General features: G+C 43.5%; 1 protein-coding gene across 3 annotated transcripts in view; it reads left to right on the forward strand.

Moving 5' to 3' along the window:
* Positions 1 to 16,759, forward strand: part of RNF17 (ring finger protein 17) — an 881,806-nt gene that overhangs the window by 616,179 nt on the left and 248,868 nt on the right. For all 3 annotated transcript variants that reach the window (XM_077483977.1, XM_077483979.1, XM_077483978.1), the window contains exon 27: positions 5,521 to 5,783. In XM_077483977.1, coding sequence (XP_077340103.1) covers positions 5,521 to 5,783 — 263 coding nt within the window. The remainder of the gene's footprint in view (positions 1 to 5,520; positions 5,784 to 16,759) is intronic.

The following is a 16,759-nucleotide window of genomic DNA, read 5'->3' on the forward strand; positions in this document are numbered from 1 at the left end:
AATATTTGGAGGATGAACTGGTTGGTTTTATCTTGGGATTGTTCTGTGGCCTGAGCTTGGTAGAGTTCATCTTCTACCTCCGATACACATGTGTTCCAGTTCGTTAAGTCTGGTAGTGTGTTCAGTAAGTTGTGTTTTCAGCAGTTATCAGCGCTGACCGCCTTCTCCACAGAGGCTGCTATCATGGGGGGGGAATAGAGCTGCCACGGCCTGTGCAATGCGATGCGTGGGGCCTTCATCCCAGGTGGGGCTGTGGGGAAGAGTGACCACTGGTGGGGCCTGGTGTTGAGCCAGTGAAGGATTCTGTCCCTGGGGTGGAGCGGAGTGTGAGGAAGGGAGAGCTTGAGCAGCAGCGCCACTCACCTCCATGTCAGACACCTGTGCGTTCGTTCCAGCATTGGTGTAGGCCGAGGCCGGGGGCTCGATTTGCGGCCTGTCCGACGAGGCGGCCGCGTACGATCGGGTGCCGGTTTTCTCCACGAATCGATCCATCTGTGCCCGGACGATGAGGAACCACCAGTGGTGATGCCTGGGCTGAGGAGCCACTCAGGCCGAATTTTTAGGCCGATTTAGGGTGCCCGGAGCGGGAGCTGTGAGAAGGCGCAGCTAGCACATGCGGCGCCGGAACCGGAAGTGATTATTTTTGCTTTAATGTGAAAGATGATGTTACGCAGTGAGTATCGTGATCTTTTTTCTAAGCAAAAAAATTGTGATTCTCATTTTAGCAAGAATCGTGCAGCGCCACTTGGTGCGCAGCTAGCACATGCGGCGCCGGAACCGGAAGTGATTATTTTTGTTTTAATGTGAAAGATGATGTTACACAGTGAGTATCGTGATCTTTTTTCTAAGCAAAAAAATTGTGATTCTCATTTTAGCAAGAATCGTGCAGCGCCACTTGGTTGTAAGGAGTGGTTATTTGAGTTACTGTTGCCTTTCTATCATCTTAAACCAGTCTGCCCATTCTCCTCTGACATCAAGACATTTTCATCCACACAGCTGCCACTCAATGAATAGCTTCTCTTTTTTTCTAACCATTCTCTGTAAACCCTAGAGATGGTTGTGTTTGAACTTCAGCAAGTTTTCACCACATCTAGATGCCTAAATGCATTGAGTTGCAGGCAATTGAACAGGTGTACCTGGCCAATGAGTGTAAATTATTCTTTTTTGAGCTTCCTGTATACAGCCACTGAAGGATTCCTGTGAATAGAGGTGGATTGAATTACATCTGTATACAGCGGAGGGAAACAACACTTCTGGTATATCATACTGTTTAAAGGAAAAGCGAATGAGGCCTGATTTTTATTGGGTAAAAACCACAAGGTGAGAGTACTGAAATGACGGTGATAGGTTTTGCACAATGCAAATTGGAGTTATTCATAAAAACATTGCAAAAAGTGTACAGTATTTGACATAAGTGGGAAAAAAAATGATAATGGACACAATCATTGATAATTGAAGGACTATTTCATAATTATTGTGGACTTGCACAGTTGATTTTTTTTTTTTGGATACATTATTTGTGGCATTTAAAAGTTCATTATTGTATCTAATAATACATGGCACTATTTAATGATTTGCTTGTCACATGTGGCAACACACAGAACACATGCAGCAATATCTGGGTGTATAATCCAATATACATTTTGTTTGAGGCAGTTCCACATTCATACTCCATGTCACTACACTCACAGCATAGTGATTGCACTGTCTTTTACTATCTCTAGGAATCATTGTTGGAACACACTCATCATTTTAATTCATTGTTGGAGCAGGCTCCTCCTTTGAAGTACAAAAGTCCAGTCCTAGGCACAGTTCAGACCAGAGTATTCCTTCCGCAGCAGGGACATCAGGCACTCAAAAAAAACTTTTCAGTCCAAGCCCATCTTGTCCTCTGCTTTGATGTGAAGTCCAATTTGCCCCATTTAACCTCAGATCTCGACAACTCTGTATTCTGTTGTCATGAGACCATTCAATTTATCTTTGAGGACCAGGTTGTTCCTAGTCTGGTGGCTCGGGAAACCATGTCTAGACTCGGATCAAGTTCCTCTTCTTTTTTTTTTTTTTCCAAGAATTCCCTTGACATAAACAAGCCTGTTGGACTTGAATGGAGTGGCGTACATCAATCATAAAGGAAGAACTCGTTTCACTGTGGGAAAAGGTTAGTTTGGATCCTGACATGGGTGCACCTTTATAATTACTGATTATTTTCCAAAGGTGGACGGCTTGCAGGCAGAGTCCTCAGCTGGCAACATCTTGACCCAGGAGGTGGAGTCACTACACAGGGAGGTGTCTTAGAACTTGTGTTTCTAGATGTGAACCTCAGGGCCTGCAAGTCCAACAACAAACTGCACAAGTATGTTCCCAAGTATAGAAAGCAGTGAATGCATCATTGAGTTGGCTTTGTGGATAACCCTCATTTAAATCTGCGCCTTTCCTCCCCGGAAACTTTTCTTGTAAGTCTGATTTAGGGAATCCCATTGCTTTAGATTAAATGTGGCAGACGAACCGATTATAACTACCAAGGACTGTTTTGGCACCCTGCTTCACAGTCACTGGCTTTCATGGCATGGCTTTTGAAATCCCTTTTTATGAGAGATGGGCATCGCGAGGCCTGTAATTCCTAAGGAGCTCAAAGCTAGGAAGTCTACCTTTTCACAAGGTCTATCAGGCATGGCAGGCATACTTCACTTAAGCTGACCATAAAATTTACATTGGTACAACAAAATTTCTGTTGAGGTTACATGTTTCAAATGTGTTGTGTTGTGTCGATCAGTTGTTGCTTTGTATTTGATTCTCTGAACTGGTGTCTTTGTCCTACAGTGAAATCTTTCTTGTTTTGCACAGACACAAAGTGATGTGAAGGCCCAGGACTTTCTTGCCATAGGCAGCCTCAACCCTTCCACTCAACCATTATTTCCTTTTTCCATCCTTCTGTCCAGTTCCATTTTACCTCATTCATTGTTTGGATGAGGTTTGGGCTGTGTGAGTTTTCCTCTCGGAAACTGCTTTTTTTGGGAAGCCTTTTTCTCTTTTCTTCCAAAAGTGATTTCAGTCTTCCATAAGAATCAAGCAATCTCACCATCCTTTAGCAAGTATTCTTCCAATACAAGAGGTACTTTTGTTATTGGAGTGCGTAGTGCTGCACTTAAAGTATACCAATGACTTTTTCCCTATAGGTCTTAACAACAGCAATGTTCCTTTCCTAAGGGTGGCTTCAGAACACCCTGGTACGATCCCACTGCGCTTTGGGCAAAGTTCAGTTAACCTGTTTGTTTTCTGTGCTTTTACATAAACTTTTATGATGTCCCACAGCTTTGGTGCAGTTTCAGAAAGCGCACAAAAAATGCAGCATGCCGCAATTTTGGTGCGTTTTTGGAAACGACACCAAAACTGCAGGACCTCATAGAAGTCTAATAGAAGTCTAAGATAAAGCACAGCTTGTTAACACAGAAACAGCAGGTTAGCAAAAGCACAACTGGGCAGTGTAAAGCCACCCTAAATCACATTTTTCTTATTTTCTCATGTGAACAATCCTAGTGAATGATTCTGGGAAAACCAGAGTTTTTACCAAGTAACTTAATTTACAATATTCCTCCAGGATGAGTCCCCTCCATAAACTTTTGTATGTTTTACATTCTCTTGGTGTTTTTATAGTGCTCTTGTGGGTTACTGAGGCTAACTGGCCCTTTTTTTCACACATTTAGACTTGTGTTTCTTGGGGGATTCTTTAAAAGAGTTATTGGGTAATAGGCTTTCACAGTCAGTGAAAAAAAGTTATATTTTTGCAGGAATTTTAAAGGGTTGTAAAAATATATATATATATATATATATGTGTGTGTGTGTGTGTGTATGTATACCGTATTTATCAGCGTATAACACGCACCCCAAGTTTAGGAGGGAATTTAAAAGAAAAAAACTTTTAGGAGGGAAGTTTAAGGGAAAAAAAAGGTACATTTAAATGCCCATTAATGCAGCCTTGTCATTCATTTGCAGCCTTGCATTGCAGCCTTGTCAGTCATTTGCAGCCTTGTCCGTGTCTTTGCCACTTAAAAATGGCGCTGCCAAGATACAGAGCGGATGTTCTGTGTATCTCGGCGGCACTCGATAGGTCTCGGCGGGTTTCGGGCGTTCTCTGCTATTTTAAGCTGATTTCTAGAAGCCGCCGAAAATAGGCGAAAGCCGCCGAGAGCGGCAGAGAAGCTTTTGAAGCTTTGAAACTGCGGGGGATCGGCGTATAACACGCACCCACAATTTCCCCCTGATTTTAAGAGGAAAAATTTGTTATACACCGATAAATACGGTGTGTGTGTGTATATACCGTATATACTCGAGTATAGGCCGACCCGAATATAAGCCGAGGCCCCCAATTTACCCCCAAAAAAACTGGCAAACTTATTGACTCGTGTATAAGCCGAGGGTGAGACATGCCTGTCCATCCCTGTGTGTGTGTCCGTCCATCCCTGTGTGTCCGTCCATCCCTGTGTGTCCGTCCATCCCTGTGTGTCCGTCCATCCCTGTGTGTCCGTCCATCCATCCCTGTGTGTGTGTGTGTCCATCCATCCATCCATCCCTGTGTGTGTGTGTCTCCATCCATCCATCCATCCATCCCTGTGTGTGTGTGTCTCCATCCATCCATCCATCCATCCCTGTGTGTGTGTGTCTCCATCCATCCATCCATCCATCCCTGTGTGTGTCTCCATCCATGTGTGTGTGTGTGTGTGTGTGTGTGTGTGTGTCCAGCCTACCTTTGTCCCGAGCCTCCGTCCCGTGCCTTGCCTCCGTCCCGTGCCGTGCCTTGCCTCCTTGCATCCGTCCCGTGTCGTGCCTTGCCTTGCCCCCGTCCCGTCCCGTCCCGTGCCGTGCCGTGCCTTGCCTTGCCTCCGTCCCGTGCCCTCTTCGTCGGCGGCCATTGTAAAGTTCAAAAGCTGCGCCGCCGCCTTCGCCTGTGATAGGCGGAACACTGAATTTCCCAGCAGCCTGTGTTCCGCCTATCACAGACGTCGTATCATCCTCGTCCGTAGTACGAGGATGATACGATGTCCGTGATAGGCGGAACACAGGCTGCTGGGAAATTCAGTGTTCCGCCTATCACAGGCGAAGGCGGAGCCGGAGGCGCGGCTTTTGAATAGAATGGCCGCTGTCTGTCTGCTCGACACGCTGATCGAGCGGGCAGACAGCGATGACTCGAGTATAAGCCGAGGGGGGCACTTTCAGCCTCAAAAAAGAGGCTGAAAATCTCGGCTTATACTCGAGTATATACGGTATATAGATATATATAGATATATATATATATATATATATATATATATATATATATATCGATATATAGATATATATATATATATAGATATATAGATATATTTTTTATTTTTAGTTTTTTCAGGGCAGGATTGCATATCTTAGTTAAGGTCTTGATTGGCAATAATGAAACACCGATTTATATTGTATAAAATTAATTAAAATGTGCTGTGTTACATGAGCAAGATTTTGTGATTTTATGAGCGTGTTGCACTTTTATAGGTTGAAACCTGTTTCCTTAATGGAAGTTGATAAAGCTGCAAGCACATCAACCAAGGCACATGAATATGTGAAAGGAGCTAATGCGGAATCTAGAAATGACAAGTCAGATGAAGAAAACATTACACTAATTGATGAGTCTGCAGTTGCTGTCAACGTTGAGGCGACATACTTACCCCCACTCATACCTAATGAGACAACGTTTATAGCTAAAGTCAGCCATGTTGCTGAAGATGGCACCGTTTACGTGATCCAGGAGTGTTTGGGTAATTTTGATTTTATTTTATTTTTTTAATATTACATTTTTCAATGAGCCTACAAATAAAAAGCCTGCAAATAGGATCAATTGCACTCTAGTACAGGTACATGCAATCAGATTAGACATTTTCTCTCACAAATCAGTGGTGTAGTTCTAAGTAGCTCAGCATAGAAAATAATGTCCTAAAACATCACAAAACAAGTGCAGCTACAGTTGATGCATTAAAAGGAAGCATGGATGGAGGAGCCCTTGAAATACTACACCAAGACTCTACAATGAGAGAGGTGTCCTAGTGTGTTGAATCAAAACTAAAGTGAAAAGGATCAACTATGAAGGGTGAGCTAAATACTCAGGGGTATCAAAGATAATAAGGATAGTTACTGCCATCAAGTAAACAGGTTAAAGCATTTAATTATGCTCATCTTCTATTGTTTAGCTGCATCATGAGAAGTAGCCGAGAGGAGGCCTAATGACTGAGATGACAACAGGGTCACACTCAGGTAGCTAGGTGTGGCAAAGCCAAAACTATCCTTATGAAAGTAGACCTTTTGAAAGATGATTTGTTTAGTGTTGGAATATCCTTCCGCGTAAGTAGAAGAGGACCGTAGAGATCATTTTTCCAAAGCTGCAAAGGTTGCTTTAATGAATACACTCCACCTATTAGCGTTTACCTAAGGCATAATTTTTAAACACGCTTTTATTGGATCTTAGATATAACAATTGTACAATAATACTAACATTTGTACAGGAGTTATTAAAATATAACAATGTATAATTGAGTTCAGTGGTAGAGTATATTACTAGTAAAACCAACAAAATTGCTTTGTGATCAGCCGATTATTACATTGATGGTCTATTTAGAAATACTCTGAGTTTGTGTAGAAAAATCTATTATTTAGTAGCTAAGGCATAATTTAACTTCAGATTTTTTTTTCTTTGAATAACAGAAGTTACAGGTCTTTCTTGATGGTCCATTTTTTGAGAATGTCTCTGCTGGCTATGAGTAAGCATATATTAACATCCACTGCTAACTCCCCGAGATTTATACAGTGCCTTGAAAAAGTATTCATACCCCTTGACATTTTCCACATTTTTGTCATGTTGCAACCAAAAACATGAATGTGTTTTACTGTGATTTTATGTGGTAGACCAGCACAAAGTAGCACATAAATGTGAGGTGGAAGGAAAATGATAGCCGTTTTTTTTTTTACAAATATCTGAATAGTGTGGCATTCAGCCCCCTTTACTCTGATGCGCCTAACTAAAATATAGGGGATCCAAATGCCTTCAGAAATCACCTATTTTGTAAATAGAGTCCATCCCTGTGCAATTTAATCTCAGTATAAAGACAGCTGTTCTGTGAAGCCCTCAGAGATTTGTTAGCGAAACCTATTGCAAAAAATATGCAACATGAAGGCCAAGGAACACACGAGATGGGTAAGGGATAGAGTTGTGGAGAAGTTTAAATCAGGGTTAGGTTATTAAAAAAAGAAAAAATCCCAAGCTTTGAACATCTCACAGAACACCGTTTATGCCATCATCCGAAAATGTAAAGAGTATGACACAGCTGCCCACCTACCAAGACATGGCCGTACACCTAAACAGAAAGTATTAATCCGAGAAGCAGCCAAGAGGCTCATGGTAACTCTGGAGAAGCTGCAGAGAGCCACAGCTCAGGTGGGAGAGTCTGTCCATAGGACAACTATTAGTTTGTACTCCAATTATACAGGATTTATATAGCGCCAGCAGTTTACACGGCACATTACAACTTGAGGATAGACAGTATAAATACAATACACTTTAATACAGTAGGAATCAGATGGCCCTGCTTGTTAGGGCTTGCAATATAAGAGGGAGGGTCAAAAGATACAAGAGTTTATAACTGTGAGGAGTGTGCCGATGGAGAAAATGTACAGTTGCGGGGTAGGGGCCAGGTAGGTTCTCTGAAGAGATACATTTTTAGGGATACTTTGAAAGTACAGTAGGAAATAGTTGAAAAGATTGGGGTAGAGCGTTCCAGATGATGGGAGAGGCTCAGGAGAAGTCCTGGAGATAAGCATGGGATGAGGTGGTGACAAGGGAGCTAAAAAAAAATAGGAGGTCTTGGGAGGAGCGAATAGATCGATTTGGTTGGAGGCCAGGTTATGGATGGTGTTGCTAGTATCTTGAATTTAATTCATTGGTTGAGTGGCAACCAATGAAGGGATTGGTAGAGGGTGCCGAGCGGGTTGTAAGGTGGATGAGCCTGGCAGCAGCATTAATGATGGATTAAAGGGCTATCCGAGTGCCTATTTTAAGGCAAGAGGAGGGAGTTTCAGTAGTCGAGGAAGAAATAACCAAAGAGGCAGATTAGAAGCTTTGTGGTGAGGTGGTTAGGAAAGGGCTTACCTTGAAAAGGTTGTGGCGGCAAGCTTTGGATAGCGATTGGATGTGGGGCCTAAAGGATAGTTCAGAGTCCCGAATTTCACCTAGGGCCTTGACGTGGGGTGACGGGTTGATAGTTGAGCCCTTGATTTTGACAGAGAAATCCAGGGAAGAGACATGTGGGGGAGGAAATATCATGGGCTCCGTTTTTTGGATAGGTTGAATTTGAGGAACTTATGTGACATCCTGATATGTCTGGCAACAAGTTGGTGAGGTGCGAGGAGACAGAGTGAGCTGGGGGGGGCGGTGGAAAGATAGTTTTGGGTGTCATCAGCATAGTGATGATGTTCAAAGCCATGGGAGACAATCAACTGACCCAGGGAGAGAGGTGTAGACAAATCTGGCCTTTATGCAAGAGTGGCAAGAAGCAAGCCATAAGAAGTCCCTTTTGCAGTTTGCAAAAAGCCATGTCGGGGACACGGCAAACGTGAAAGAAGATACTTTAGAAAGATGAGACTAAAATTGCACTTTTTGGCCTAAAAGCACAACGCTCTGTGTCACGGAAAACTAGCACTGCACATCACCCTGATGAAACATGGTGTGGCGGCAGCATCTTGTTGGAGATTTTCTTCAGCAGGGACAGGGAAGGTGGTCAGAGTTGATGGGGAGATGGATGGGGCCAAATACAGGACAATCTTAGAAGAAATTTACATTTTGTTTTTATGTGAAAAATATATATAAAAGGTGTAACTGAAAAGTGCCTGCGTGACAATATCCCTCAAAAAATGTCTCGCATAAAATGATATACAAAAATGAAAAGAAACCAATATAGTATGAGAAAAATCAAGTGGATATGCTACATATATAATTCCCTAGCCATATGCATAGAAAAAAATTTGTGAAAAAGACCTACTTCACATATAAACGTTAAATTCACTTATTGCGATTTATCAAAAATGCTAAGGTGCTAAACATGCAAAAAAGTGCCTTATTAACAATGATGACAATACCTACTGCAAAAAAGTGCTGCGTGCTCCTTAAAGTGCCATAGTATATAAATTTTCTGTCCTTGTGCGATTATAAAGTCGCTAAATTGTAGCATGCGTTTTTTTGTTGATATGAAAGTCCAACGGCAAAAAAGACAATACAGCTCCAATAAAAGTTCTTCTATAGCAAAGGTGACTGTGTGCTTTAATTTTCAGTGGATTCCTGGATTGCAACCGGTGCGATTTTTCGTGTAAAAAGACAATAATCTGCACTCACCAGCTCCCTCTCCCCTTAAGGGGTTAATGCGCCTCCACAGTGTAAGCCCCTGTGTCGCTGTGCAGAGCTGGTCCAATTAATATCCAGTGGTAATCCAAAGATTTCCTCATTAAAAGCAAGATGAGGCAAACATAGTGTAATCCAGTTTTTTAAAACACTTTATTACCGTATATACTCGAGTATAGGCCGACCCGAATATAAGCCGAGGCCCCCAATTTACCCCCAAAAAAACTGGCAAACTTATTGACTCGTGTATAAGCCGAGGGTAAGACATGCCTGTCCATCCATGTGTGTGTGTCCGTCCATCCCTGTGTGTCCGTCCATCCCTGTGTGTCCGTCCATCCATCCCTGTGTGTGTGTGTGTCCATCCATCCATCCATCCCTGTGTGTGTGTGTCTCCATCCATCCATCCATCCCTGTGTGTGTGTGTCTCCATCCATCCATCCATCCCTGTGTGTGTGTGTCTCCATCCATCCATCCATCCCTGTGTGTGTGTGTATCCATGTGTGTGTGTGTGTGTGTGTGTGTGTCCAGCCTACCTGTGTCCCGAGCCTCCGTCCCGTGCCTTGCCTCCTTGCCTCCGTGCCTCGCCGCCGTGCCTTGCCTCCGTCCCGTCCCGTCCCGTCCCGTGCCGTGCCTTGCCTTGCCTCCGTCCCGTGCCCTCTTCGTCGGCGCCTCGGCGGCCATTGTAAAATTCAAAAGCTGCGCCGCCGCCTTCGCCTGTGATAGGCGGAACACTGAATTTCCCAGCAGCCTGTGTTCCGCCTATCACGTACATCGTATCATCCTCGTCCGTAGTACGAGGATGATACGATGTCCGTGATAGGCGGAACACAGGCTGCTGGGAAATTCAGTGTTCCGCCTATCACAGGCGAAGGCGGAGCCGGAGGCGCGGCTTTTGAATTATAGAATGGCCGCTGTCTGTCTGCTCGACACGCTGATCGAGCGGGCAGACAGCGATGACTCGAGTATAAGCCGAGGGGGGCACTTTCAGCCTCAAAAAAGAGGCTGAAAATCTCGGCTTATACTCGAGTATATACGGTAAGTAAAATAGAAAGCTACTCACACATTAGAGGTTAAAAATAAGTTTCAATGGATGTGGGTTACAACGTGTTTTGAATTCACTGCCGCCGCCGCTATGCGAGAGTGTATTCACCTTAGGCCACGCCTAAAACTGTAATCCAGTTATTAAAAAACTGGATTACACTGTTTGCCTCATCTTGCTTTTAATGAGGAAATCTTTGGATTACCACTGGATATTAATTGGACCAGCTCTGCACAGCGACACAGGGGCTTACACTGTGGAGGCGCATTATATTATATATTTATTATATTATAATAGCAGGTGAGCCTGCAGTAGGTGCAACTAATAGTAGGTGAGCGCCGTTACTACCACCTCTGGCACATATTCACGTCTTTTCACCTTCTGGGTGAATTTATATGGTAGTGGCAGCCCCTTTTTCTTCATTTTAGGGTTCTAATTCTGTTTATTAGGTTGTTCACATATAGTAATTTAATTTTATTTCACATTTAGGGTCCATAGCGCACCTACCCCCCCCCCCTTTTCTAATCTTAGAAGAAAACTGGTTGGTCTGCAAAAGACTTGAGGCTAGGGCTGAGGTTCGCCTTCCAGCAGGACAAGTACCCTAAACATACAGCCAAAGCTACAATGGAATGGTTTGGTTCAAAGCTAATTCATGTGTTAGAATGGACCAGTCAAAGTCCAGACCTAAATCCATTTGAGAATCCGTGGCAAGACTTGAAAATTGCTGTTCACAGATGTTGTTTGTCCAAACTGACAGAGCTTGAACTATTTTGTAAAGAAGAATGGGCAAAAATTTTAGCAGTACAAAAGTGCTAGAAACATCCCCAAAAAGACCTGCAGCTGTAATTGCAGCGAAAGGTGGTTCTACAAAGTATTGACTCGGGAGCTGAATACAAATGCACGCCACACTTTTCACATATTTATTTGTAAAAAAATTGAAATCCATTTATCATTTTCCTTCCACTTAACAAGTATGTACCACTTTGTGTTGGTCTATAACATAGATTCCCAATAAAATACATTTCTCCACAACATGTGGAAACCTTGCAAAAAGATCTGAACAAATTAATGGAGTGGGCAACTGCATGGCAAATGCGGTTTCATTTAGAAAAATGTAAAATTGATTTGAGTGGCAAAAATATGAATGCAATATATACACTGGAGTGGGAGACCTCTGGGGGAATCTAGGATGGAAATAGAACTGGGGGTACTAGTAAATGATAGGCTCACAATGGCATGCAATGCCAAGCTGCTGCTAACAAAGCAAACAAAATATTAGCATGCATTAAAAAGGGGATCAACTCCAGACAGAAAACGTCCTGCTCTACAAGAGACTGGTCCGGCCGCACCTGGAGTATGTTGTCCAGGTTTGGGCACCAGTCTTCAGGAAGGATGTACTGGAAATGGAGAGAGTACAAAGAAGGGCAACTAAGATAATAAAGGGCCTGGAATATATTAAAGGTTTGCGAGTACTGAACTTATTCTCTCTGGAGAAGAGGCGATTGAGAGGGGATATGATTTCAATTTATAAATACTGTGATCCCACAATAGGGATAAAACTTTTTCACAGAAGGGAGTTTAACAAGACACATGGCCACCATTAAAATTAGAAGAAAAGACATTTAAACTTAAACTACGTAGAGGTTTTTTTGCTGTAAGGGCAGCAAGGGTGTGGAATTCCCTTCCACAGGTGGTGGTCTCAGTGTGGAGCATCAGTATTTTCAAAAACGATTAGATAAGCACCTGAACAACCACAACATACAGGCATATACAATGTAATGCTGACATATAGTCACACAGAACATAGGTTGGACTTGTCTTTTTTTTTTTTTCAACCTCTCCTACTATGTAACACTGAAAATGACACTTTGCTACAATGTTAAGTAGTGAGTGTACAGCTTGTATAACTGTAAAGTTGCTGCCCCCTCAAAATAACTCAACACACAGCCAATAAAGTCTAAACTGCTGGCAACAAAAGTGAGTACACCCCTAAATGAAAATGTCCAATTAGGGCTCAATTAGCAATTTTCCCTCCCCGGTGTCATGGGACTTGTTAGTGTTACAATGTCTCAGGTGTGAATGGGGAACAGGTGTGTTAAATTTTGTGTAATCGCTCTCTCATACTGGTCACTGGAAGTTCAACATGCCACCTCATGGCAAAGAACTCTCTGAGGATCTGAAAAAAAAGAATTGTTGCTCTACATAAATATGGCACAGGCCTTGCCACGGTCGACCAAAGAAGTTGAGAACACGTACTCGGCATCATATCCAGAGGTTGTCTTTGGGAAGTAGATGTATCAGTGCTACCAGCATTGCTGCAGAGGTTGAAGGGGTGGGGTGTAAGACTGTCAACGTTCAGACCATACGCCACACACTGCATCAAATTGGTCTGCAGGGCTGTCGTCACAGAAGGAAGCCTCTTCTAAAGGTGATGCATAAGAAACCTGCAAACAGTTTGCTGAAAACAGACTAATGACATGGATACCTGGATCCATGTCCTGTGGTCTAATGAGACAAATAAACTTATTTGGTTCAGATGGTGTCAAGCGTGTGTGTCGGCAACCAGGTGAGGAGTATAAAGACAAGTGTGTCTTGCCTACAATCAAGCATGGTGGTGGGTGTGTCATGGTCTGGGGCTGCATGAGTGCTTCCGGCACTGGGGAGCTACAGTTTATTGAGGGAACCATGAATGCCAACATGTACTATGACATACTGAAGAAGAGCATGATCCCCTGCCCTTTGGAGACTGGGCCGCAGTGCCGTATTCCAACATGTTAACGACCCCAAACACACCACCAAGATGACCGCTGCCTTGCTAAACAAGCTGAGGGTAAAGGTGATGGATTGGTTAAGAATGTCTCCAGACCTTAACCCTATTGAGCATCTGTAGGGCTTCCGCAAAGGGCAGGTGGAGGAACGCAAGGTTTCTAACATCCAAAAGCTTGTTGATGTCGTCATGAAGGAGTGGAAGAGGAGCTCAGTAGCAACCTGTGAAGCTCTGGTAAACTCCATGCCCAAGAGGGTTAAGGCAGTGCTGGAAATTAATAGTGGCCACACAAAATATTGACATTTTGGGCCCAATTTGGATATTTTCACTTAGGGGTGTACTCACTTTTGTTGCCAGAGGTTTAGACATTAATGGCTGTGTTGAGTTATTTTGAGGGAGGCAGCAACTTTACACTGTTATACAAGCTGTACACTCACTACTTTGTCGCAAAGTGTCATTCCTTCAGCGTTGTCACATGAAAAGGTATAATAAAATATTTACAAAAATGTGATGGATGTACTCACTTTTGTGAGATAATGCGTATATATATATATATATATATATATATATATATAATATTGTGGCAATGAGGTACCCCAGCAGTGTTTGGACAGAGGATTCTCAACCAATCAGGTTGAGGGGCTCCAGTTTATTTGCTTATTTGGGAGGAAACTGGCTTTTCAGTTTCCTCATTGTTTACTAAAATCCATTTTGGGATCTGGAGCCTGGGGATTTCGTAACGATCCAGGTGGGATAAAAAGTCCTGGGTCAAGGTTTTGAGATCCACCAGCATACTTACTGATCAGGTGTGTGCTGGGCTATTTGTAGACACCTGACCATGGCTCTGGGCTCCACCTTCCCGAGGAGTCCAGGCAAGCAAGGAAGAAGTATGCTTGTCTGCACAGATCGGTCTGTCAGAGCAGACAGAGGGTCCAAGCTTGTGGGCTGAAAAAGGAAGCTGGAAAAGAGTGCTGAGAAACTGGATGTACCGGAACTGTATTATAGAGCCGAGAGGGCTGAAGCATAAGTCTGAGCAGCAGTGCTGCTAAAGAGAGCCAGGTGGCTTGGTATTTTTGGTTTTACTTACATTGTTGCTGTGGAAATCTGAAACCCCTGTGTGGGCAACTCTTCTATTATTGGACTTTTCTTTCTTTATAAAAGTGGGCCTACAAGCCCTTAAAACTGCATATCTGGCATGGACTCGGCTCACTGGTAAGCTCTACCCTTAAGCTAAAACAACCCCCGATGTTATATATATATATATATATATACATATATATATTTATTTATTCTGCACAAGTTTGTTTTTCTCTAGTGATTTAAAAAAAAAATTGGGCTTTATAAATGCGTTCTTCAGCACTTTGTTTGCCATTTAGCAAAATGTACACTTTGTTATGGCTAGGTTAGGATGTTTGGTTATACAAAATGGATCCTGAAATCAGCTATTTTGCATCTAAAAAAGCAAAGGGTAAGTAATTTTTTTTTTTTTTTCGGATTTCAAATAATTTTGCGCAACAAGCAACGTGTATTTTAAAGCATTCTGCTGAGTTGTCTAGAAAGTGATGTGTCCCTGTTATAATAAATAATTTCAGTTCTGTAAGCAGGTTTCTTTCAGCACACTTATAGCCCACTATGTAATAAGTAGACTTGACCTCTCTTAGCTGGCTGGATAATAATAATTTCAAATTTTTCATATTTACTTGTCTTATAAATGGGAAAACAAATGTGATATTTATAGTCTACCTTATTAATTAAATATGTACCAGACCACAATACATTCTCTAGAGAGAGCGTGTAAAGCATTGGTGTTCAACTTACTTGACATAGGGGTCCTCACATGCAGCCCCTAACATCACCAAGGTCGCACATAAAATACAGTGAGTGTAATGCTACAGAAAGTTTCCAGAGACTGAAAACATGCAACATGAGATGGTCATAGACTTCAAATATGTCTTTAAGACTTCTTCTTGTTTTGCAGTTATTCATCCCTGTGCACAAATGATGCTTGCACATACCTTAGAATTTCTGGATTATAAAGGGATGCAGCATGCCAAAGTTGACACATCCAGTAGTGTAGATGACTTCTCCCAGTTCCTTCCTATTTATTATTGGCCTTTAGGAATGTATAGGAGGCAGTATGAGAGACTGGCACTAACATGATTTCTTGCCATTTGCATGTTAACCACTTGCCGCCCGCCCTATTACAAATAGACGGCGGCAAAGTGGTTTGATAATCCTGACCGGACGTCATATGACGTCCTCAGGATTATGAGCCGCTGCGCGCCCCCGGGGGCGCGCATCGTGGCGATCGTTGTTTGCGGGGTGTCAGTCTGACACCCGCCAACTACGATCTCGGTAAAGAGTCTCAGACGGAGACTCTTTACCACGTGATCAGCCGTGTCCAATCACGGCTGATCACAGTGTAAATGGGAAGAGCCGGTGATCGGCTTTTCCTCACTCGTGTCTGTCAGACGCGAGTAGAGGAGAGCCGATCGGCTGCTCCTCTGACAGGGGGGGGGTCTGTGCTGATCGATTATCAGCACAGCCCCCCCGAGGATGCCCACACTGGACCACCAGGGACACCACCAGGGAAAAGGTAATCCTCCCTAGACCACCAGGGATGCCCATGGTCAGCACAATGGATGCCAATCAGTGCCCATAATGTATGCCAATCAGTGCCCACAATGGGCATCACTGATTGGCATGCATTATTGTTTGGCACTGATTGGCATCCATTAGTACAGTATAAAACCAATGCCGCCTATGAGTGCCCACCTGTGCCGCCTATGAGTGCCCACCTGTGCCGCCTATGAGTGCCCACCTGTGCCGCCTATGAGTGCCCACCTGTGCCGCCTATGAGTGCCCACCTGTGCCGCCTATGAGTGCCCACCTGTGCCGCCTATGAGTGCCCACCTGTGCCGCCTATGAGTGCCCACCTGTGCCGCCTATGAGTGCCCACCTGTGCCGCCTATGAGTGCCCACCTGTGCCGCCTATGAGTGCCCACCTGTGCCGCCTATCAGTGCCCACCTGTGCCGCCTATCAGTGCCCACCCGTGCCGCCTATCAGTGCCCACCCATGCCCATCTGTGCCGCCTATCCATGCCCATCTGTGCCGCCTATCCATGCCCATCTGTGCCGCCTATCTGTGCCAATTTGTGCCGTCTATCCGTGTCCATCAATGCCACCTCATCAGTGCCACTTCATTGGTGCCCATCAGTGCCGCCTTATCAGTGCCCATCAGTGTAGCCCCATCAGTGCCCATCAGTGAAGGAGAAAACATACTTATTTACAAAGTTTTGAAACTGAAACAAAAAAAACATTTTTTTTTTTCAAAATTTTCGGTATTTTTTTATTTGTAGCGCAAAAAATAAAAAATGTAGAGGTGATCAAATACCACCAAAAGAAAGCTCTATTTGTGGGAAAAAAATGATAAAAATTTCATTTGGGTACAGTGTAGCATGACCGCGCAATTGTCATTCAAAATGCGACAGCGCTGAAAGCTCAAAATTGGTCTGGGCAGGAAGGTGTTTAAGTGCCCTGTATT

Source organism: Lithobates pipiens, unplaced genomic scaffold (genome assembly GCF_037356315.1).
Source record: "Lithobates pipiens isolate NorthernLeopardFrog02 unplaced genomic scaffold, aLitPip1_a1.2 Scaffold_16, whole genome shotgun sequence".
NCBI lineage: Eukaryota > Metazoa > Chordata > Amphibia > Anura > Ranidae > Lithobates > Lithobates pipiens.